This window comes from Diplotaxodon limnothrissa, linkage group LG7, assembly GCF_057381915.1.
Source record: "Diplotaxodon limnothrissa isolate DT_005_m linkage group LG7, D_limnothrissa_male_GT1.1, whole genome shotgun sequence".
In the NCBI taxonomy this organism is placed as follows: Eukaryota; Metazoa; Chordata; class Actinopteri; order Cichliformes; family Cichlidae; genus Diplotaxodon; species Diplotaxodon limnothrissa.
The window spans coordinates 58,253,916-58,278,984 of record NC_140602.1 but is presented as its reverse complement, the minus strand read 5'-3'; the positions used below and the strand labels follow the sequence as shown (position 1 = coordinate 58,278,984).

The following is a 25,069-nucleotide window of genomic DNA, read 5'->3' as shown; positions in this document are numbered from 1 at the left end:
AGTTCCTGCTGTGTTGAGCCTATCCATTTCTTCATTTAGCCCCAGGTTGAGGTCGCCCTCAAGAACAATTGTGCATTCTAGGTGTTCGGAGAGTGTACTAAAAAAATTTGTGGAAGAATGAGGGGTCATCAACATTTGGACCATATATACTTGCAATACATAGCTTTTGGTTAAGTATAGATAGTTTAACGATTATGAATCTGCCCTCTGGATCTATAACTATGTCGAATATTGTGAAATTAATATTTTTATGTATTAAAATTGCTACTCCTCTTTGTCTAGAATTATAACAGGCTGAAAACAGATTAGGAAACTCAGGTGTTTTAAGTTCATTCAAACCTGTCACAGGCCTATGAGTCTCTTGTAATAACAGATTTGTGACAGATTTGTACTTAACGCAATGGAAACTCTAGGCTCCTCACCACATGTGCTAAATAAAGAGGCAATTTTAAAGCAAGGCTTTGAATGGCTACTTGCAGCAAATAAAAGGAGACTTCAATTAAATAATAATAATTTTAAAAAAAGCTTTTAACATAAGGTTGGTCATCTGTGCATTTACATTAAACATCGATGAGATGATACAGACAGAATGCTGAGTTGTCGTCTCAGAAATCAGAAATAGTGGCTATGACACTCACTGGTCCTTGGCCTCCTTCCTTCCGCTTAGCCTAGTCTCAGGGTACTGGATTTGGGGTGAAGCCCTCCATGCACGAATTACACGAATCACTAGTGACTACTAGTAAATGGTAGTTATGTCAGGAACTCCGATTTACTATCCATTATCTATATTTACAATCTACATTTTGTGTTATAACTCTGCCAAATGATACATGCATGAAGCATATATATATTAACGTCAAAGTTTATGTTGGCTTTTGGCCCACAGCAGCAAACACTAACTATTATTTAAGACTATGATCATGTTTAATATAAGCATTCATCATTGAATGGAGAAAGGTTTCAGACGCCTTTTTCATTTTGTACAATTCTAAATTGGTGAACTTGCCAGTTTAGTCTAACAAAATGAAAAAAAAACAACCCTGAAATCTTTGCAATACATCTTATTTAACAATTTATAAGATGTCTTGATCATACACCATAGCAACTGTGACATCACCTTATTGTTAATGCCTGTTTTCCAAACTTCAATGCTAATCATCTTTTTTTAACCTGACTTGATGAGAGAGGTGGATTCCATATGGTAGAAACTTGTAAATGACAAGTTAGCCCTGCCCTAAACCTTGCTTTATCATCCTTTTTGACTCTAATGGGAACCAGAATTTACAAAATAAACAGTAAAACTTTAAACCAGCAACTGAGATCATAAATTGATCAAAAACGTTTGGTGATACAATCCAACACCAGAAAGGCTGTTTTCTGATAGACTTTATTCTACTGGACAGTTTTTTAATCAGTTACTCCCTGTAGGCCATTTCAGGTGTTTATGTTCTGGACTGGCTTACCCTTTTCAGGTCAACAATTTCCATCTTATCTTAAAGTCTATGTTCTTGATTGGCCAACTGAATTGATTAGATATGCAAAATCTATTGTATGGCAAGCTTAAAAAAGCAAAATAAAAGGGAATATCATCCCCACAAATAAACACACAAATGATTCATAAACAGAACTGATTTGCTTATTTTTTTAAATTTATTAGATATTTTGTTATGTTCCATTGTCTAGACCTTCTGTCACAGCTTGGACGCTGCAGGAAAAAAGAACTAATTTTTATTACATTCACTACTAATTCCCCTGAATTTTGCCTTATCAGAAAAGAAAAGACTGAATACACTGTGAATCTTTGTCTTTCAAAACAAACAAAAAGAAAACAGAGGGAAAAAAAAACAACAGATTTTGCAGATGCTTTTTCATGATTACAATAAAGAAAACAGTATTTTTGACTCCGTCTGTTCCCTAAGCTTCTATCCCTCCCCTCACAGTCATACCTGGCATCACTGGTAATGCTACAAAAGGCGACTCCCGTCATCAAACTCAGGCTTTTCACTCCTCGTCATATAATTCAGAGGTCAAGCTGAATGGAGCTGGATTTTGGGAGAGGCCACTTCCTTCTTGTGTGATGCAATTCAAGAGTTTCTTAAAAGCATCAAGAGATCAAACCGAGAGAAAAAAAACCTAAAGAAAAAAAAAAAGAGCATGCAAATTAGCTGTTTTGTTAAACCTATTTGTCCTCGTACTGGTGATATAACAGGTCCATGTCATGTTTGTACAGGTGTGAAACATGTCAGTGCTCCCGGAGTTATTAACATCCTGTAAAATCTATCCCTTTATCTGTGTAGCTGTACATTCATAAGCATGGATGAGGTACAGTTCAAGACGTGAACAGTTTGCTCTGCTTTAGCAGCATGCTATCCACAAAGCTGTTATGTGCTCCACTGACATTCCAACTTCCTTAGAGTTACTTGTAGCAATACAGTATTAAATGATAAACCTGACAATGCTGATGAGCGCTTTATCTGTAAAATCGGGCCTTTTATAAAGTACACTTAAAGGCTCTCTTTTACCTGTTAAACAGAAACACACAGAGATAGGTTCTATCAAAACCTACAAATTCTGAGACACACACACACACACACACACACACACACACACACACACACACAACTGATCAAAAGCCTTAACCAAACTACGTCATCATAAAAAACATCCTAAATATTTTACATTGAGCCTGACCTGATCTGTGTTAACTTCAATATATATATAAAAAAACTCAGCCCGTGCTGTGATACACTGCTCTAACCTCAAGTCCATGCAGCCAGAAAAAAAAGTTTGTGACAGAGGGAAGTGATCAACACATTTTCTAGATGAGGCTCTGACTAGCTCACTGCAAGAGTCAAATTTGCAGTGTGACCTCATACTATACTACCTTCTTGTAGTTAGTTAACTTAGGTGAAAAGCTTTAGAAAAAAAAAAAGTAATTGTGTGTGTGGGTGGACAAACAAAAAAACTAAGCTAATCCACATCTGTAACAAACATGGCAGATCTGCCTGGACCCATTTGTTCTGTCAGTAGAGTGGAAACAGTAGTTTGAGAAAGATATTTAAAAAAAAAAAAAAAAAACTACCTTGATTCATGCACGCAGCAGTGCACAGACTCTCATCCTCATTTAAATCTAAAACAGAAAATTTAAAAAAAAACAAGAAGAAGCTTTTGGGGAGGTTTGACGGTCCTCCAGTTAAAGCCCTAGCCAAGGAGAAAGGCCATGCAGCGACAGCATGAGGCAAAGTTCAAGAGGCTGCTGGTGGTGTGAGAGCACTCAGAAGCCTTGATCTTATGCTGAATGTTAACCATCTCAGTCCCCAGACTGACAGTTTTAAGAGTGAAGGCAGTTAAAAACACAAACAAGCACACAGATGCGTACGCCAACACAGAGGTGTAAAGTACATACTCTCGTGGAGGGTACTGACTTGCCCTCTAAACAACACACACAACACGCACTGCAGTGGCTGTAGACATGCAGCGACAGTTTAAAAGTGAGGAGTTGCTGTTGTCCACATGCACTTGTGTCGAAGAAAGGGGTGGGCAAAAATAAATTACCCATCATGCATGAGCATCATCTTTGCTTTTAAACCATAAAAAAATAGGCATGGATCTGCCTGAGAATTCAAAATAAAGAAGAAAAAAAAAGGCCAGACATAGTGGGCCAGTGGAACAAGGGCAGAGAACCGAGAAAAACCTTTTACCAGGACAAGTATATCGACAATACTGAGGGGAGAGACGAGGTTTAAAGTAGAGACAGACAGTTATAATACAAGGAGAACGTGGTGAATTCAATTGTCTGATACCTGCTTCAATCATCTCATAGAAATTTGTGTGGGAACGTGTAGCTAAAAACATTCTAATGAATTTAAAAGGCTTGACTTTGTGAGTCACCATTTACACACCTGGATAAAAACAAAGCCCATTGGAATAATCAACTAACAATTACATATCAGGCAATTTACGATCTGTGCAAAGTTTTTTTTTTCTTTTTATATGAATGCAAAACCTTTTTTTTTTGTTTTGTTCTTTTTTTGATTTTTTTTTTTTTTTTTTTCTTCTCTGAGTGAACAGGAGGCTTGTGACTGGGGGTAGGATCTGTACAGTACTGTTAACCAATCATTTCAAACCCCCCAATGAATCATGTGAGACAGGAAGCGAAGAGGCGACAATCAGGGCCATTTCCTCAGCGTGGTGGACATGTCTCTGATGACATCATCGTGACAGGGTTTGGTTGATTTGCCTCACTGCTCATGAGCAGCACTGGTGCCTCGAATCTGACCTGTTTTACGCAGCTGAATGAAAAAGAAAAGGCAGTAGTCAGCTTGTGTGTTGAATGTGTGGAAAAAGTCAAGTGATGCTTAAACTTTTTTTAAACAACTTTTTTTTTTTTTTAAACACAGATAACATTAAAAATAAACATTTTGCCCCACTTTAGTTCACATATTTTAGTTCAATGTACACAAACTAGACCTAAATGAGAGGCAGAAAACTGACATATGGCTAAGCCAAACACAAAAGAATTCTCTTTGCCAAACTGTTGATGTTTTAAGTCTGTTAGTAAAGAGCAATGTGCATGCAGCCGACTTCCAAAAATCAAAGAAAAAAAACAACAATAAGCATCACAAACACAAAACATGAGGAGGAAAAATGAAAGTGCCTGACGTGAAGGTGTGGGAGCTGAAAGAAAATCTTAAAATGTGAGCGAAAATGACAAACAGTAGCAGGCAGGAGGGGGAAAATGAAAATGATCACAATCCTATTCCTTATCTTATCATTGAAGGTTTTTACATACAATGTTTAAAATGTATTGGTCATAGATATTGAGAAGAATCTCTGTCTTACATGAATTTGTTGCAAACCCTCTTTTACTTATAACTTTCACTTATTACCTTTCGTTACCCCCATTCACAGAGGTTCAAATTATATTGCATTACATTCAGAGACATAACTACTTGTATAGTAGGTGTGTCAATTTCAACAGAAATATGTGTTAAAAATACATCCCACCCACTAACACATTACAAAATATGCCAAATAATTAGATTAAAGTGTTTAAAATATGAATATTTGATTAAAAAAGATTAAATTCAATTCAATCTGAAAAACTGCCTAAGAGAGGACTGTAAATCTGTCTTTGTGGAGTTGGCTTGTGAACACTCTGCCATCATTACCACGCGGTTGCTGTTAAATTATTTCAGACCTAATTACACTCCCATTGGGTCTAAGTATTTGAGAGTTTTATTTTGAAGAAAAACTACAACCATTAAGCTAGCTAATATATGTAATTAGGCTGCTGTTATTAAGTGTCATAAAACATAAAATTACTGAATAGAAGAAAAACCCTCAAACATTATTAATATGTTTTGCCTTTTTTCAGCTGACAGCAGCCTACTTATATTCCATAATTACAACATGCTCTTTCTCTGCGAGGGACATATCCATCTACCTGATATAGCTGGCTTTACCAGGTAGGTGGATATGTCCCTCAGAGGTACCTACTGCCCCTGGTAGTGCTGCTGAATATAATTAAGAATCCTCATCGACAGCCTTAACGCTCATTCTAGTTTTGATTGTCATGAATACAAAAAAATAATTAAGAACTGAAATCCACACATTTAAAGAAATAAAAATAAAAATAGGAAATAAAGGAGATAAAGGGATAAAAGGAGAGGAAGGTCAGAATGAAAAAAATGACACTGGGATATAAAGTGTAAGAGACAAGAGAACACTGGTTGGTTCCAGATATAGGTTAAAAACAGCAGGACGACAACAGCCTGAAGCCATGGAGTGGAGACTGATCCATGCAGTGTAACCATCACTCATGATGAAACTTACTCAGCCTGCCTCTAGTGTCAGACCTACAGCAACGGGGTTCTACTCATCTGTGGCACAGGTGCCTCGAACATCTCCTTTCTGACGCATCTAATGTGAAATTCAGGAGCAAAAGGGTTAAATCGCGAACACGAATCATGTTGTGTCTTCTCCAACAGCCCGGTCAAATATTTCAAACCATTACCACAGATTTCCAAACATTTCTAAATATGGAGACAACTGTATGTAATTTCAACTTTAAACTACCCCGAGACAAGGACAGTTATTTCAGATTGGATTCTGTTTGAGTTAATTACCTCCTCAAGCTCTTTTTGAGTCTCCTCTTCCATCCGCCTGATGTCCTCCATGGTCAAACCCACCCATTTGTCAATCCAACAGAACAACTGGCGGTGGAAGTTGGTGAAAATACGCTTTTCTTGCTGTGGAAAACAGACAGACATTTAAATGGAAAAAAAAAAGAATACCATAAAGGTTGTACAGCAGCTGAAATAAAGACAGATTTTCCAAAATACAGAAGTGCTTTAGTGACCAACAGCAAGAAAGATTTGTTTCCTTCATGTCTTTATGTCACATTCATCACACTTGTGTAAAACACAAGCCACACTCAACTCTAGCATGCAAAGACAGGACATAAATTGAAAAGCTTATCATGATAATAAAAACACTAAAAAAGTTAAATGTTTTTTTTTAAAAAGAAAGAAAGAAAGAAAAAGAAAGTAGTGTACCTCAGTGACCTTAAAATACTTAAAGACTATATAAGACTTCTCCTTTATCTGATGAGAGAGGAGAGCATATGTTACCCTGTGGATGAAGTTTTCCACTTTGGTCTGCAGACCCCACCATTTGAACTTGACAGTGACCAGTTTGTATGCACACATGTAAGGACAATCTGCCTTCAGCTCACTCTGCAAAGAGCACACAGGAAAAGCATAAATAAAGACAGGATTAGGATTAAGAAACAAAGGACAAAAATGAGCAAGATTCTGTGTCCATGTCTGGTACCTTCCATTCAGGGCCTAAAGGTCCTCTGTCTGTTTTGGCTGAGTGAAAAAGCGCAGGGTCTTCTTCTGGCTTATAGTCCTGCAGGAGAGTCAAAGGAAAAGAAATCTTTAAATGTTGCAGAACATCAACTTGTCTGCTGCAGGAGCACAGAGAAGGCACGATTCTTTGAAGACTGCAGATACTACACAGACTAGAGCCCAACGATTTTTCGGACCAATGTGATATTTGGCGATTAAAAATCTGATATCCCTGAAATTACTTCTTTACCCTCTACCAAACGTTGCTAGCTGGTTGTTCTGTTTGTGGTGTCCCAAATGTGTTGTCAACAAAGAAGATGCAGAGTCCCATCTAGTGGATAAACTATGGAATATCAACACTGAGTATTAAAGGGTGCTGTTCCTGTCTCTTTTTTACATTTTTAATTTTCATTTCTTGGTCATAAATCCAGACACAAATATATCAGTTAAACTGCCAATATAGGCCGCTATATCACCCTGCCAATATATCAACACTGACGAAGAGCAACAATCTCTCTCTCTCTGTTACATGCCCTAAATCTTGCTGTCTCAGTCACACTGAATCCAGCCTACCCTTTCAGCAGAGTTCAGGATGGCCTGTAACACTGAAGAAGAGCAAGAACGTATCTCTGTTACATGCCCTAAATCCTGAGCTCAAGGTTTACTGTGCTGTTTTAATCCATTAGCTTTGTTGGGAAAGTGTGGCGAATAGCTGGAGCAGATGGACATTTAGATTAAGCCTTGACCTCCACACTGATCCACTTAAGTCATTACTTTACAGGAGTCAGTATAAGAAACACTGGGACAATCGAGACCCACCTCAATGACAATGCCTTAATACCACCTTTAAAATTTTCAACCAGAAGTACAATGATTTATGTTCTAACTGATGGCCCAATGGATTACTGAGCTGCTCCAAAAGACAGATTTATAGTTTATTTAATAACACAAACTATAAGGGCATTCCTTTCAAGTCAGACGGTGACAAAATGTTAAATTGACAGAAGCAAAAGACATAGATCATAGTCACACAAAAGACAAATGAATAGATTATGCAGGGAGAAAATAATAAAACCATCTGCTGGGATACTGTGATAGCAGAATTAGGAATTTTAACAGGAACATTTTAAGCTGGACATACACTGCGATTTTTTCAGTCGCGTTATTCAGCTTCTACTCAAACTGCACGATTGACTCGCAGGGGTTAGACAGACACTGTGCGTCCATAACATGGAGGTTATAACAGAAAATCTGTCGCTCGCTCTCCCTTTTTCTCCCTCTGTCTTTCACGCACACAGACATGCACACCGCCACCATCAACTTTGCTAAATTGCTAATGAAAAACATTGATCAGGCAGCTGTGATTGAGCAGCAATGTCCATCCACGGTCGTTGTGGTCATGATAATTTTGTGAGGCCACGTTGACAGTGTTAAAAGTAACCTAGTCAGTTTTGAAGATTAACAATGGCTAACACTGAGCAGTGCTGGTTTTCTAACACTGGAATATTTCTAACATTTTGAGTTATTTTCCAGTGTTAGAAAATCAGCACTGCTCAGTGTTAGCCATTGTTAATCTGCAAAACTGACTAGGTTACTTTTAAACATATAACACTGTCAAAAGTGTTAATTTAACACTCAACAGTGTTGTATTTAACACTCAGAGGTGTGGACCCATATAGACACTCTCTAGTGTTAATTTAACACTGGAGATTTTGCTGTGTACAAAGCTCTGTGTAGCTTTGAACATAATTTGACTCTTCTCCTGCACAAAATGAATCAAGCGAGCACAATTTACTCCAAATCAGTTACTCCAAATGTTATCAGATAACAGATGACAGAGCAAAAACAAGATATTTTGGTACTTATTCTTTCAGTTGTTTTCAGTGCTAATGACAGAGGTTAGTATGTATGCAGGAATGAATATAAAACCATATGCTTGACTGTGTTTTTGCACTTTTGGACATATAAACTTGTCTTTAATGTGTGATTTTATTCAATAAAATTCAAGTTATTTATAAAGTGCCAATTCACAACAGTGGTTGCCTCCAGGTGTTCAAACTGTAAAGCACTTTCTCAAATGTTATTACTATTGTTATTATTCAAGTTTATGAAAATATAATGGCAAAATGCAACAATCCTGTAAGTAGGGCTGGGCCATATTATACTGTTCATGGTAATACCGGTATAATGTTAGGCAATGATAAGAAAATGAAATATCGCGATAGAATATGGATAAAACACGTATGCGCAGAGCCTTTGTTTTCATACACACATGGTGGAAAAAGCATGATGGCGACGGAGAATGAGAAGGGCAAAAGCAAATCGTTGAATGAAACAGATGAAACAGAATTGGTTTGTAAAAATGGTGCAACTTTGGTTTTTGTCCGGCGCTCAAAAATCTGTTTAAAAAATGTTTTAGTGCGACTTTGGTAAGCTGTGACGCTGCACCGCTTGATGGATTGTCGGAGCATTACGGCTACCGTAGTGAGGAGCCTCGCGGAGTGATACGAACTGTACTTCAACATAATATTATCGTATTGTGTGTGTATAACTAAATTGTGTGAGTAAAGTTAGACTTATCTGACTGTTTTTTACTGCAGTTTCATGTTCCAAACCACCTCTTTTTGTGGAGTTGTAAAGTATTTTGTCTTGCATCAATTATATCGTCAAGTTATATCGTTATCGCAAATTTTCAAATATATATCTCGTGATAAACTCTTTTGGTCATATTGCCTTGCCCTACCTGTAAGTAAGGAAAAGTCATTTATCTGGTGAGCTGATCATCACAACACAGAGCATGTGATAATCAAATTAATGTTATCATGGTGATCCAGCCAGGTAAAAAGAGAACCACCTTTGTGACACTAAAAAGTTTGGTACCTGGCAAACCAACTAATCTATCTTCATAGTACAGCCCTCAGGTAATATAGTCCTGTTTGTGCTCTTGGTGATCCTTACATTTGATTTTGTTGTAGACATAGACAGGCTAAAGAACTTATTTTTGTAGTGAAGTGAAACTGAGTATTGATGGACACCTAATGGACCTACTCTCCTGTGATGGGTCCCTTTCAGATATCCTTTGAAAGCAATCAGCATTCAAACTATGCAGAGTCTATCACTCTGTTGCCTTCTCTCGAAGGTCCATACACGAAAGCATCTCATAGCCCCTGTGTAGGTTAAATTCCCACAGTCCTACTTTCTGTGGAGGTGGAGAGCACATGGACAATAATGTGGAAAAAAAAACAGCCTTAAGGCTGAAAACAAATTAATTCAAAGCTTTGTAAATTAGATATGGACTGGTACTGCTTTTATACTCAAAGACTTGTAAGAACACTCAAAGAGCTTTTTACAAGTCTCATTCACCCAATCACACACACATCCATATAAGTGATTTTTATTCTTTAGTCAAGCACTCTTCTAACATGTACAAACAGTCACACTAAAATGGATACATACAGGCAAACTCTGAATTCAGCATTTTGCCCAAAGATACTTTGACATGCAGACTAGAGTAGCCAGGGATCAAGCCCCTAACCTTCTGACCCACTCAAACTCCTGAGGCACAGCTGCTTTACCTGCATAAGCAACTGTAAATACATAATTTTCTAGTTAAAAAAACAAAACAAAACAAAAAAACCCCATAAAGCCCTCACTTTTTTTTTTTAAGAAATGTGTTCCAGCAAAAATATTGTCCTGTATTCAGGTCTATTAAACTTTTTTTTTTAACTTCTTAATGTGTGGCTTATAGGAGATCTTCATTAAACATCATCCATAATCAAGACTCACCCCTGGGGCCACTTCTTCTTTGTTTGCAATATCTATGGGTACAACTTCGACAGTCCTCCACGTCTCCTCATCCAGTTCATGGACCTGCATAAAGAAAACAAAGTGGAAACATTTCAAAACAGGGAGAAAAAGAGGCATTTGTTTTTCATTCAAATTTGTTGAGTCTAAATCAAATCACATGCAAATTCAAAACTGCCGTGTAAACTCTAACTTGGACCCTTCTATCATGCAAGTGTATGACAGAAAGATTTATCAACATAAGGCTGGCCAGCCTGTGTTTTGTGGCTTTTAAATAGGAGCCTGTATCTCAACATAGGGACATAAAAATCATGGACATTTCTCAGGTGTCTAAACATTTACTTCAACCCGCACTATCCAGCATTTCTCAATATTATATAGATTTTCCTTCCCCCTCTCATTTGACAGAATTTCAATGCACTTCTGGGATACCCCCAGCATTCCTTTTCACTTACATTTTCTACTGTTCCCATGTCAGGTTTGTGCCAGGTCTCGATCTTAATCATGAAGTCATCCTTCATGTACTCATTCTGAAAAGTAGGAGACAAATAACATTCTTTATTTGTTGAAGTGAAGCAATGACAAGCTGTCACTCAGAAGTCAGGCAGGTCCCCTACACTGACAGTTACAGCTGATCTTGGCTGGTACCAACAACACTATGAATGGAAGGTTGTGAGACGTAAAACCTGCAGCTAAATCCAATTAACCAATCAGACTAAAGCAACACTGGTGATGCTATACCACTCAGCTCTGGTCTATTTTTAATATTAGTAACGCTAGTTAACTTGCCAGTAATGTAAAGCAATAGTGGGCTCTGAACTTCAAACATCAAAAGGACAGAGAAGCAAATATCAAGGAACAGAGAGTGGATCAAATATTTGTGGCATATGCTGATGAGCATTTGTTGCATACATAAAGTAATATCTGTTTACTTTATGCAAATGCAAACTGGCCTTATAAAAATTAAACAAATATGTCAATGAAAATTGTAGATTAAGTTTTATGTTAAAGGATTTGAAGCAGGTAGTGGAAGATGTCACATCAAACTCAACTTTGTGGAAGTTTCCTGGCATAAAAATGAGCTGTGATCATCTAACTTGGTGTTAGACCCCTCCTGTCCTAGAGGACATGGAATGGCTAATGGGTGGATTTTCTGGTGGGACTAGGCCTTTAACAACAACAAAAAAACCTCCAAAAAGAGGTAATGAGTAACTCACCGTCACAACTGCAGAGTAAAAAGGAAAAGAGAAAAAAAAAAGAGCATCAGTATCAAATAATTAACAAAAAACTGTACATTTTTAGTATTATTTGAAATGCATTTATAAAATGCCTATTTCTGTAGTGGCTAAGTGCACTATCAAAACTATTAAATAATAACAAGTCTAAGTTTCTTCTGTGCAAACAATTTATTTGCCAAGTATTTTGTAGTAAATAATAGAGGAATACGAGGCTCTTGTTCTATGGATCTCTCAAATTTCCCTGTCTCGGACTGCAGCTGGTAGTCCTCCTTCCTCAGCCTCGATGAGTTGGTCATAGCAGCGCATGAATCAGCCTTCCACCTGCTGCAAGTTCTGGTTAGAGTGATTCTCCCACTTGCAGTGGATCTCTGAATCAAAAGGTCTACTGTTGTCAGCTGCAGTCCAGGATGGTGAAATACTGGGGAAAACATCTGAATCATACAGAGGACTTCCACAATTGCAGCCTGGCTGGCAAGCCAGCTGGTAGGGAAACATGAGACAGGAAGGGCTGTGGGTAACTGGTCACTAGCATCTACTAGTGAATCAATTGCATATTTCCTCACTGACAAATTACTTGCCATAATTTTATCATTAATGCAATTCAAATAACACAAGCACACTTCTGCGTGTACTTACTAGTGCGACAGTATGGGTAGGCATTCCAAGCCTTTTCGTGAAAAACTAATGCTCCTTCTGGTGCAATCATCTTCACGTAACCCGGGACTTTACTGTTATGAAAGAGAAAATTAGACAATACTTATACTTTCCAACTTGTGTCTTTCAAAGGCCATAAAACATTGTAACAGGGAGCCGACTGCGCTCTTTAAAACTAATAATAACTCTGTTTGTAAATGGCTATTATCTGAAATATTTAATCAATTCTCATGCTGTACATGTCTAGAGCTCTTACCCAAACCCATTTCCCGTAATCACATAATCACAAAGACCATACAATATACATACGGTGGACAAAATAAGTTTAAACATCTGACATAAAGCCTGAAACTTTATGCACATTTTATCTATTTTCAGTTGAGGGACTAGACTTTTCATTTAAACTAAGGGAAAAAAAACAGTCCCCTAAATGCATCACTTGCAGCGCGAAAGTAATTAACACATATACATCTAGTCTTAGACTATTAAAGTGATAAAAAATTGTAACTTTTTGACCAGCTCTCACGTTCCCTTTCAGTCGATTCACTTGGTACAACACATAAGTATTGGATATCACACCCTCGCGTGTCCTGGCTGAAGAAACTTTTATTCACACCTTTAAGGCAGATGACGTGTGATGACACACGCACGGCCCCGCCTGCACATATAGCCGCTTTCATCACAGTCATCCCTCAGTTCTTACGCTCTTCACCTCGCTGAGAACACCTCTGCTGAGTTGGTCTAGCTAGCTGCTGCTAGTTAGCGCCGTTGTCTGCCGACTTGAACTTAGCTTAACTGCCCCTGTTGGTGTTAGCCTCCAGTGCGCAGTTGGTGTGTAGGCTGCCCGCAGAGCGCTAATTTCGAGTTTTTCCTGTACAGCGTTTGGCTTTGCGGTTTGGAATAGACTCCTAACCGAAGCGAGCAAAGCAGAAATCTTCTGTTCGCCCCTGTCCTCAGGGGTGTGGTTTCTCTTTGCACAAAAGTGACCAGCACGATGCCTGCCCTGTCTGCCTGGCGATCGTCAACGCTAGGAGACCGTTGATGGAGCCCAAAGCCTGTGGGTTTTGTTGACGCTCGACCCCGGAAAGACAGGTGACGTTTGTGGAAAATGTGCTGGGAGGGACGGCTGTCGCACGGCATGACCTTTTCCTTTTCGAGTCTGGAGCCCTGGCTTCATCAGAGTCCGAAGACGAGGATTAGCCGGTCGATGTCCCCGCAATTAGCTGGGCTGACCACATGGAATACGGTGATGGGTTAGCTGATGATGAGCTGGAACCATGCAGGAAGACGATGACGTGCTGGACATCGGCCTGGACATCGATGGTTTGTCAGAGGATGAGCAGGAGTGTTCACTGTTGTCCCAATATGCCGCCGCTGCTGCGCCGGTCGGGAACGATGACACTTCTCTTTTTTTCCCCTGTTTCGCCGTGCTTCTGAAAAGCTGCAATTGGACTGGCCCTCTCCTCCGACAGCTCAGAAGCCGTTCAATTGGCAGGCTTTTTCCTCCCTCCGGAGCCCGCAACGACCAAAACCCGCCTTCCCATGTTCCCATACTTTGTCTGCCAGCTAACGGCATCATGGGACAAACCTCTGTCTACCTGCGTGTGATGACAGGTAGACAGAGGTTTGTCCCACTGTGCCCGGCTATGGACAGTGCATGGAGGGCGACGGCACCAAGGAGACTGGCTTAGCTAACCCACCCCTTATGGAGCCATCACCATGCTCCAGACGTACCAGGTGATGTGCCTGGTTCCTGGTGACAGCACCGCTGGCACCTCTTCTTAACAAGGTCAGAGTTGCCATGGATTACACCCTCTGCACTGTGCAGTGCTTTCCCTGGGCAGACGGATGGCATCGACAGTAGTGGCGCAGAGGCACCTGTGGCTGACCCTCTCTGACGTCCCGGATAGGGACAGAGCTGTATATCTGGACGCACCAGTGTCTGCGGCTAGGTTATTCGGACATTCACTTGAAGCCATTCAGGCTAGACTCGACTGAAGCAGACAGAAGCTCTGCGCAACATCATCATTAGGCGAAGTCCAAGCCCGCAGCTAGCTCTCACAGGCCCACCGCTCCTCTGCCGACTGGCAAGAGACCGGCGCCCACTGCTGTAGTGGGTGTGCCGCCAGCGGGGGCACATCCTCCAGCCCGAGCTCCACGCCAGTTGGCCTAGAACAAAGGCCCACCCTCGGACCCCCGGCAGGACCTGACGCCCAGGAGGAAGAAGCCTCAGCCCTCCTAGTTGTGGTTTCGAGGGGTCTAGGGGCAGGAAGACACTGCTCTTACCCCTCTGTTGCCGCCCAAGAGGTGCCACTTAAGTTCTGTTCAGGTTGTCAGCCCCAGAAGGCGCTGCACTTTCCTAACACTGTCTCCCAAGCACAACGCCCTGCACACAAAATGCCTCAAGTTGTAAATGTTCAGGTGACCACATCAAGTGTTCCACCTGTTTTTCATTGTTGTGCCCCAGGAAAGGTGCCTCCAACAAAATGGATGAATGTACATGTTCCCATATTACAATCAATAAAGAGTGTTGTTTATTCTCAAACAATCACAAATGCTCAGCCTGCAGGCAGAATGAGCCAGGTCAGCCAGCTGGCTGCTCACTTGCCTCAGTGGTGGGCTTGCGCCCCTCTCAGTGAGTGCTGCGAACCGTTGCCATGGGTTACCGGTTGTAGTTCAGGGTCAAGCCGCCTCTTTTCCGGAGAGTCGTAAACACGACTGTCGGCACCGAAGCGGCCATGATACTTAGAGGAAATAAAGTTGTATTGCAGAAAAGAGCAAGACGAGTGGTCCCTACTTTGGAGACAGACAAAGGTTGGTACAGCCGTTATTTTGTTGTTCCGAAAAAAGGGGGAGGGCTTTGGCCCATCCTCAACCTGCGAGTCTTGAACACGTATCTACGAACGTACAAGTTCAAGATGCTAACACTCAGACAGCTCTTGAGTGCAGTTGGCCCAGGAAATTGGTTTGCAAGAATCGATCTAACAGATGCTTATTTTCATGTAGCTATACACCCGAAACACAGGCAGTTTCTGGGGTTTGCATTCAAGGGCGTAGCCCTACAAATACCTGGTGCTGTCGTTCGGGCTGTCACTCGTTCCTCGCACCTTTGCGAAATGTGCCGAGGCAGTGCTAGTGCCCCTCAAAGAGACAGGCATCCGCATCTTAGCCTACCTAGACGACTGGGCTCTCGTAGCTTGCTCCAGAGAGCAGGCAGAGACACAGCTGTCGCTGGTTCTGTCACACATTCAGACACTGGGGTTCTCTGTGAACTTTCAAAAGAGCTCGCTTATCCCAAGTCAGCAGATTTCTTTCCTTGGTTTGGAAATATGCTTGCTTTCCAGCCACGCATATTTGTCGGAGCACAAACTGGCCGCGTTTCATCGCTGCCTCGCTCAGTTTCAGCTTGGACGCAGACTCCGTTTCCAGATATTACATTTGTTGGGCATGATGGCATCTATGATCGCCGTAGTGCCACTTGGACTGTTAAAGATGAGAGCGTTTCAACGCTGGACTCTCTCTCACCGCCTGTGTGCATCATGTCTCCTCCTAACTGCGTCTTGCATGCTAGCGCTCTGTCCTTGCTGCATCAGGGCTCTCGGATTGGGAGGGTGTTGTTTCGCAAGGTGGTGTCCACAGATGCTTCCCTAAGAGGGTGGGGAGCGCTGTACGAGGGTTGCATCAGTGAGAGGGATCTGGTCGACAGCCCAGTGCGAGCTGCACATCAACCACTTAGAGCTGTTAGCAGTGTTCTTAGCTCTCAAACATTTTCGTCCAGTCCTGGAGGGCCAGCATGTCTTAGTCAGGATGGACAATTCAACAGTGGTATCCTACATAAACAGGCAGGGGGGTACACGCTCTCTTCCCCTGTTGACGCTATCTCGCTCTCTGCTGTTATGGTGCAGTGTTCATTTTCTGTCTCTAAGAGCCACCCATGTTCCGGGCCACCGGAACCTTGGGCCGGACCTTCTCACAGGGGGGGGGGGGGGGGGGGTGTGTCCTCTGGTGAGAGAATGGAGGTTACACCCTTTAATAGTGGCTCAGATTTGGGATCTATTTGGTAAGGCTCAAGTAGATCTTTTTGCCTCCAGGGTAAATACTCCCTGGCCCCTGTTCTTCTCCATAATGGACCTTGATGCACCCTTGGGCATGGACACACTAGCGCACCAATAGCCACACGTGCTCCTGTATGCATTTCCCCCAGTGGAAATGATATCTCCAGTTCTAGAGAGAGTGCATCAGCAGTCTCTCTCTCTGTTGTAGTGGCCCCTTGGTGGACCACAAGGTCGTGGTATGCAGAGATAATCAGCCTGCTAGCAGCGAGTCCTTGGCAGCTTCCTCTCTGAAGGGACCTCCTCTCTCAGGCGGGAGGAGAAGTGGTTCATCTGCGCCAGGATCTGTGGCGTCTTCGTGCTTACCTGCTGAGAGGTTAAACTTGATTGCCAAGGGTTTGCCGCCTAGTGTGATAGCGACAATTCAGAACACTAGCGCCTCATCTACTAGAGGCTTGTATGCTTACAAATGGCGAGCCTTCGAGCAATGGTGCCAGGTCCGCCATACTCTCCCATTTCAGTGCTCTATTGTGGATGTTTTGATATTTCTGCAGGAGCTGCTGGATAAGGGCCTTTCATTTTCGACAATTAAGGTTTATTTAGCAGCTATATTTACTTGTCATATTGGCTTTGACGGGGTGACACCAGGTGTACATCCGCTTGCCATACATTTTCTGAAAGGAGTTCGCTGGCTGAGACCCGTGCTTAAGTCCAGTGTCCCTGCTTGGGACTTGTCTTTGGTGCTGGAGGCCCTTTGAAGCCCCACGTTTGAACCCATTGAGTCTGTGGATGTGAAATTTCTTTCATATAAGACTGCATTACTTCTCGCTTTGGATTCGGCAAAGCGAGTGGGTGACCTTCATGCACTGTCTGTGCATCCCTCCTGCACACAGTTCTCTCCTGATGGCCACATGGTCGTATTGCGTCCAAATGCTGCCTATTTTCCCAAGATCATGCCTGCATCTTATAGCTCAATGGAGTTGATGAAACCAGGAACAGACAAGAACTTTGCATATACAGAGCCTGTCAATCAAACAAATCATCCTTATTGAGTGTTTAAGTAATTAGGTCAGACTAATTGTCTCTTATAGAGGACCCTATAATTTCCCCTTCATTCCTCTACGAAAGAAAATTAATTTCAAAGCCTTGCCTTTTTAGATGATATATTTTATGTGTGTACTGTCCCTTCTCTCCATCCTTCTCATAGGGTTCATTCTTCAGCACTTCAATGCCTTCTCCTCCTCCTGTCTCATTTTTGCTGGCCTCAGCCACAGAGTACAGTTGCCCTACTTGATACTGCAAGAAATGGGAACACAAAGAAGACAGAGTGGAAATCAGCTTTGACTACAGTGAAAAATCCTTAGATTAACTGGAAGGATTGCGAAAGGCTTTGCGGGCCCTTGAAGCCTGTGAAGGCACATAAGTGCAAAGATGGAGTATCACTAACAGCAACTAGAACCAACATAGGAAGTAATTGTCTGTATTAATGTACATTAAAAAAGCAATGTTGGGCTGCACGTTCGTTTACAAGAGTCTAGCCACATTTTAAACAGCATTTCAGTCACTGAGTTGTACACTTAAAGGTTTTAAACACATTTTTACAAGCCCATCAATAACATCTTTATATTTGTACATTTTATCTTTAAAAAACAAAAACAAAAAAACTTTGTCCCTTTATTTGGACTTGTATGCCTAATGAAGTCCACCATCCTGATATTAATGGTTATTTGACACAATGTGCTTCACAATACGAGCAGTAACAAACTAATAAAAAAGACCCAAACAGACTCATATAGAAAATCCTTCACTGTGTTGAGAAAAAAACAACACAACAAAACAATTATTTCTTGTAGAATCCCAATAATAACCTCCATTAGAAGTGAAAGTTATTAAAGACTAAACAGAAGTCTAGTTTTGAGATTACACACACACAAAAAAAAAAAGAGCATAAAAGCATCATTGCTGTTAAGTCAACAGCCAGAATGCAGTTCAAAAGGTTGAGTCTACACCCCAGTGTAACTCTGATCTCTGCAACACACAGCCTGTCCCAATAACATCAGTAGTCTCTAACAAAGGCTTTTTGTCTTAATATGAGGTTCAGACTAAAGCCAGCGTGGATGAACATTTTCTGTGTAAGACAAACACAATACTCCCTCTATTTTATCAAAATATAACAATAGCACAGTGAATTTAAATAATATGCCCATATATATTTTAAGAGAACATGTAGGCAATAATACTCACCTCTTCCACAGAGACTGGCAACACTACACGGCTGTAAGGAGGATATGACAGGAAAAGAAGAGAGAAACAAATAGGTTAAAGACATAAAAGATATGAATAAAATATGAATAAAATTCCATTTTTAAAATAGAACCAAGCTGATCAAATGTTAAGGATTAAACACTCTTTTGGATGGTTGTAAGGAGACAGATGCCACTGCCTAGAAACTTTTATGAAATGGTTCAACATTCCTAAAATTTTGCTTCTTTAAAAACATTTTTTTGCTATAAATGTTTACCAGTCTGAATGTTAACACGTCAGTGAGTAACTGAGTATAGTATATGGCTGTAGCTGAACTCCAATTACTAAGTAGCAATAGTTTTCTGATAAAATTATGAGCAAGCACTTGATAACAGTGTGAAGGAGGAACGTTGTTTCGAAGAAACAGGTCATCTGCTGCCAGAACCTCCGAGGTGAGGGGAAACAGATGCACCTAGCAGATGCAGCTATGGTCCGAATTTCAAAATCCTACGTTCACATATACAAGATTTTCAGAAAACGTGACAGAGAACTCTCAGTGACCTTAAGGTCGAGGTCACTGAGATTTTAACTTGTACAATATTTTTAGTAGATACACCTAGGGCTGTGCTATATGACCAAAATCTCATATCTCGATATAAGAATTCTATCGTCCCGATAACGATATAAATCACAAAAATGTAACATTTTCTGTAAATTCTGTGACTCTCGGGCAGCTCGACTTGCGGGAAGTGTTTCCAGCTGCGCGTCATGTAGCTGGAGTCGAGTGTTTTAACAGATGCATGAAACTATACATTTTTAGACATAAGTTGTAACGGCCGCCGTTTTCTTTGTGAGTATTTATTACACAGCATGCTTCGGGGAAAAGCTTGTTCTAACGTTTGACTCTAAGGTTTATTTTTTAGCACATGGCGTCTTTTTTTTTTACTTCTCATCCGTAAATAATCTGCTCTTTCCCGTGATTCAGTTTATTTTGAAAAGTCTCAACAGGATCTTGAGCTTTATTGTGAAAGGTTTATGTGGAACATAAACAAGCGGACACGCGATGGTGTTACCGTCGTTGTTGCTAACCACAACGCATAAAAACAGGTGCTTGTCCGTCCGTAGTGTGGTAATATTAAATATAAGAGAAAGAGAGAACTTTAAGAAATTAATATAGCCACTAGAGTGACCATCAAAACGATGAAAAAAATATTGCCGTAAATAGTTTATTTTGCGACACCATGAAACAAACGATAGACGTTTTTATATCGTCATCCGATATATATCGTTATATCGAACAGCCCTAGATACACCTATAGTATCAATTTAAAACTCCTATGCCACTTTGTTCTCGAGTTATTGCATTCATAAACTTGGGTGTCTGTATTGACCGCCTGCCCAGCAGGTTGATGACAATAGATGGGGGTTAAAAGTGCAGCACAGAGAGACAATGATCAGGATAAAACACAAACTATTTCTCAAATCAAATCAAATCAAATCACTTTTATTGTCACATCTAATGACTCAAGTTGGCTTCAAGTTACAGGCTGTCACTTGATGAAATCTGTTGTAGTAGGCATTAAAAAAAACATCTCATATTTAATGACTTTTTCTATTGTTGTTTTTTGGGGGGACTGGGGGTCATATGATTAATTTTGGGGTATGTGGGACCTAGAACCAATGAAAATGACATTTAACCCCATAGAAATTAATATCAAACAACAATGGCAGCATGCCAGGTTGCCTAGAAACTTGTACTAAAAAAAGAAACAAGAATTGGTTCCACAAGTTTGAATTTATTTTTGCATTTTCTCTAACCCACCCAGGATCAAAGAATACATACAGGCTCAAGTGCATACATACACCCACACCAATACTCGGTTAAATGTCCCTTAGCAAATTGGACCTTGGCCAAATGCTTTTGGTAGCCATCAACAAGTTTCTGGCTGGATATCTGGCCACTCTCAGAAATGGTTTCATTTAAATTAGTTTGTTTCATCCAGCTTTTAGGCATAGTTCACAAGTTAGGCATGAGGTTGGAGCTTGGACAGTCCATTCCAGAATCTTAATGAGCCATTTCTAAACAACTGCACATCAGTTTAACCTTCCTGTCGTGTTTGGGTCAACTGTACATGAGTATAAATTATTCAGATGTGTAACCACTTTCCCAAGTGGTTCAATAAATCAAAACTTGTGATCAAATATTCAGCCAATTTCATGCTAGATGCTTGTTAACGCCTACCAAAAACATCTTTCAAGGTGCAGTTGGCTAAGGGACATTTAATAAAATATTGAATGCATTAGTAAAAATCCAAAATAATTTCAAACTTCTGCAACCAGTTCCTGTTTTTTAAAGCCAATAAAAGATACATTCTGTACAATCATTTCATCTTAGCTAAAGAAGAGTTGTAAGAAATCATTAAACCCCCCAAATTACCATCAGATATTGTGTATCTATTAAGCTGTAATCCCCACTAAAATTGAAACTTAAATAGTTACCTTTTAAAAACTAGATTTGACAAACCTAATGTTTCAAGACAATTTAGTAGTAGTAGTTCTAGTGTTAACCTTAAACGTATTAAAATAAGAGCTACTAGACCTGAACTATTATATGCATATTGCAGCTTAATTACAAAATGAAGAAAACCACCAAACAGACAGTAACGAATTCTTTCTTGCTTAGATCTTCATGTCCTCATTAATAAAAAATACTCCTAGACTGGCAGAGTTAGCACCCCACCCTTTACCTAAACATCTACTGATTAATCAAGTGTGTGTTCTCTTGTGTACTCAATGTCTACTGTATATAAACACCACTGTGTGCTACACAATATTATACTTCAGAATATCTACATAATTTGCATAATGCATGCAATTTTCAAAGGTACAAAAAGTTGTGTCACTGGCAATCATTAAAGGTGACTTATTTGCTCATTTTCACCTAGTTTTTGTCAGTACATCAATAATCAATACATTACAACATATATTTAAATCTTCAGCATTTAGTGTCAAAGAACAATCATAACCCCAAACTGTATTTACATTGACTAATACTCACTATGTGTAAAAAATAATGGCAGCGAAAAGGTCTACACCAGCGGTGTCGAACTTCAGGCCTCGAGGTTTTAGATAGCACCCTGGGTCAACACACCTGAATCAAATGATTAGTTCATTACCAGGCCTCAGGAGAACTTCAAAACATGTTGAGGAGGTAATTTAGCAATTTAAATCAGCTGTGTTGGATCAAGGACACATCTAAAACCTGCAGGACACCGGCCCTCGAGGTCTGGAGTTCAACACCTGTGGTCTACACTGAAAATGACCTTCTTGGGTTAAAAAGGCCAAAGGCCAAACTGGCTTGTGAAGACATACTTGAATTTCAGACATCACAGACAAATGCAGTACAAGTACTCTGGTGCTCAGACACAACCTTTATTAAAGTTTGAATTATAAGCAGCTTTATTTGTTTCTCTTGCTACAACAAATAACAGTGTAAATTTATAGCTAAAATAATGAGTAAATGAATTGATTAGTTATAGAATGAATTAGTAATAGTCAGTTAAATATTCATGTAGAATCCCTTAAAATGTCAGGATTCTTAAATGTAATAATATGACTAAAAAAAATCAATTTCTACAGTGGTCCTACAGTGATACAACAGGCATCTTTTCATCCTAAGTGGAAATTCATTCTACCATTTTTTCCCACAGTCTGAAAGCTCTGTATTCATATGCACATGCACATCCCTTAACTATCGCTTTGAAATTTCAGCAAATTGTATTTGCTGATCATCTATATATTTCAGCTGCTTCTCCAGTGCAACTGTCTGGCAATGTAGCTGCAGAAGGTAGTCCTTGCTCTGCTAACGAATAGAGGGCCTAACCAGATTCTTGAGCAAAGGAAGAACTGCTACATGTGCCGTTAAATCCAACATTGCACATTTTTCACAAAGTCAATTGAAATAACTGCACCAAAGCTGCTTTATAAATAGTATTATTTAGTACCGAAAATCGGTTGTACTAAGAAAGTAATTATGCCTGACATAAAAACATCATAATTAATGCTCATGTTCAACGTATACAATCACACACGTGGCAGTGGGCTAAACCAGCCCAGTGTAACATATCAAAATGTAAGGTCAGCCTTACAGCATTAATATTAGTCATCTGTGACTCAATTCTATCAAGTCTAACATCAAAAGTACCACACATTTACCAGTGGCAGTGGCTTACAGTTATTTTTTGCATCACACCAATTTTGCATGGGCTAAATGTTCAGTGTCATGAAAGGCTGAAAGACATTAAAGCTGTAAGGTTGTTTTGTTTTGTTTTAAACTAAAAATCTTAAATTATTTAAAATTGCATTATCCAGCAACAAAAAGAAAAGAAGATACATACTACAATCAGTTCAGAATTTTATAATACGTGATTAACCAGTAACAACACAAGCTTATGTTTAGGAATTTTTTTAATATATTGAGATATAAGCCATTAATGAAAGATTAATTTCAGTAACCAGTATATTTGTTTCTCCCTCCGTGAGACTACGTTAGTTGCTTTTAACCAACAATTTTTATAGATATTAATAGTCCTGGCTCTGATACTGAAGTACTGTATGGAATCGAACCCATTCTGTGCTATCCCCTAACAACAGGTAGCCTCCCGTTATATGTAGGCTACACAGGTTAGCCACGCAGTGAATGCTAGATTTAATAAGAAAGAATGAAAACGTCCACTGCATAGTTTCAATCCACCCGATTGATGGGCAGAAATATTAAGAGTAATTGTTTTAACAATTACGCATCATTAATATAGTGTTCGTGTTAGCTGCCCAGTTTTAGAGGGTTAACTTTATACCACTAGCGCAACAAACTAACAGCAAAGTAGTTAGTCCTTCCATAACCCCATGCTAGCTTGTAGGCTATAGCTGACGTATGGTACGGGGGAGTACAGACAATAAACCCTGCATAACTATTTCCTAACAATAAGCTCTCTTCTGCTTTAACAATGAGTTGTACTAGCAGCTGATTGTGGACTTTTAAATAAACTCGGTTGTCAGAGAATTGCCATGCTAGCCGCTACAGCTAACTTAGCCAGCTAGCATAAATGGTAAATCCGACAGAAGGACCCTTAATCTCTCACTCACGGGACCAAAGCTTAACGTAACGGCATTTCAGAGATATAACACGCTGCTACATGGCTAGCTGCAGTCACGTTGGCAATACAGCAAACCGTCAAAGTAGTACTAACTCGCTGAATGTGCAAAAGGCTTATGTGTGAGCGGTGCAGCCTTTTTATGTAACTCGTTTTCATTAAGAAGCTAATTATCCCCTCTGCATCTACAACTCAGAAGCTAACTGTAGCTTGTACTAGCAACGCCTTAAAAAGACCGGTGGGTCCCGTTATCCACGTCCTGATCCAACCTGCTCAGAAGCTGGCTTTTTACAGACTACAGGAGCGTAAAATACAGCGAACGACAACGCTAAATGAAACACACATGCGTACTTCTCAATAATCAAATGTGGGACCGATCTGAATACCCCACTAAACGCACTAAAAAAAACATTTTTTAAAAACATTTTCACACTCACTATTCCTTGATGAGCACCATCTTCGTCACACGGGCTGCGGCTGCGCAGTGGTAATCGACACCCGATCAACAAGTCAGTTCCGCCCTCCGGGAAAAATCTGATTGGCTGAAACATCCACACCATTGTTCATGTAATACTGTACCTCTGTATTCCATTGAACACTATGTTAATGTATTTGTCATATACTACTATGATATGTTCAGTGATATTTATTATGGCGAAATATACATAAATACAACTCACTATTTGCCATGTTTTTGGAATAAAAAACTAACAGCAGAAACAAGTATAGTAATTAACAAACCACTGTTTGCTCTCAGGGTACTTAGTGGACAATTTGTTTTCCGTGATCTAAACTTTAAAACTTAATTTTGGTAGGTTTATATCACAATTAGGTTTGGTAGCTTTTGGTCCAGATCTAGAAAAATACTAACTGGCTTGGCTTGCACAGCACTTGGACCGATTTCACTTGGAATTTCCATAATATATTTTAATATGTACCTATATTTTAATACTCATACTTTTCTATAAATTCAAGACTTTTACTTCTAACAGTGTGATATAGCAAGTTTTTAAAAATAAGTAATTGATTGGGTGAACATCGATGCAAGAATATACATGCTGCCTGCTCTATGG

At 39.9% G+C, this 25,069-nt stretch overlaps 1 protein-coding gene across 1 annotated transcript; it reads right to left on the bottom strand.

Annotated features, from left to right (window-relative positions):
- Positions 1 to 1,637: 1,637 nt before the first annotated feature.
- pitpnb (phosphatidylinositol transfer protein, beta) lies at positions 1,638 to 24,472 on the bottom strand. The gene is made up of 12 exons (XM_085360035.1): positions 24,434 to 24,472; positions 18,844 to 18,874; positions 17,750 to 17,895; positions 12,530 to 12,621; positions 11,873 to 11,880; positions 11,111 to 11,185; positions 10,638 to 10,721; positions 6,835 to 6,912; positions 6,633 to 6,737; positions 6,129 to 6,251; positions 5,836 to 5,922; positions 1,638 to 4,292 (listed from the first exon to the last, which is right to left on the bottom strand). The coding sequence occupies exons 1-11, from the start codon at positions 24,451 to 24,453 to the stop codon at positions 5,875 to 5,877; spliced, it is 810 nt and encodes a 269-aa protein (XP_085216161.1). The 5' UTR covers positions 24,454 to 24,472; the 3' UTR covers positions 1,638 to 4,292; positions 5,836 to 5,874.
- Between the last annotated feature and the right edge of the window lie 597 nt (positions 24,473 to 25,069).

Excerpts from the sequence above, each read along its gene's own strand:
- pitpnb (XM_085360035.1), bottom strand. The coding sequence starts at position 24,453 with ATGGTGCTCATCAAGGAATA. Across the intron at positions 12,622-17,749 it reads AAAATATATCATCTAAAAAG|TAAAGTCCCGGGTTACGTGA; the intron begins GCAAGGCTTTGA and ends CTTTCATAACAG. Across the intron at positions 6,252-6,632 it reads TGGAAAACTTCATCCACAGG|CAAGAAAAGCGTATTTTCAC; the intron begins GTAACATATGCT and ends TGTTTTCCACAG.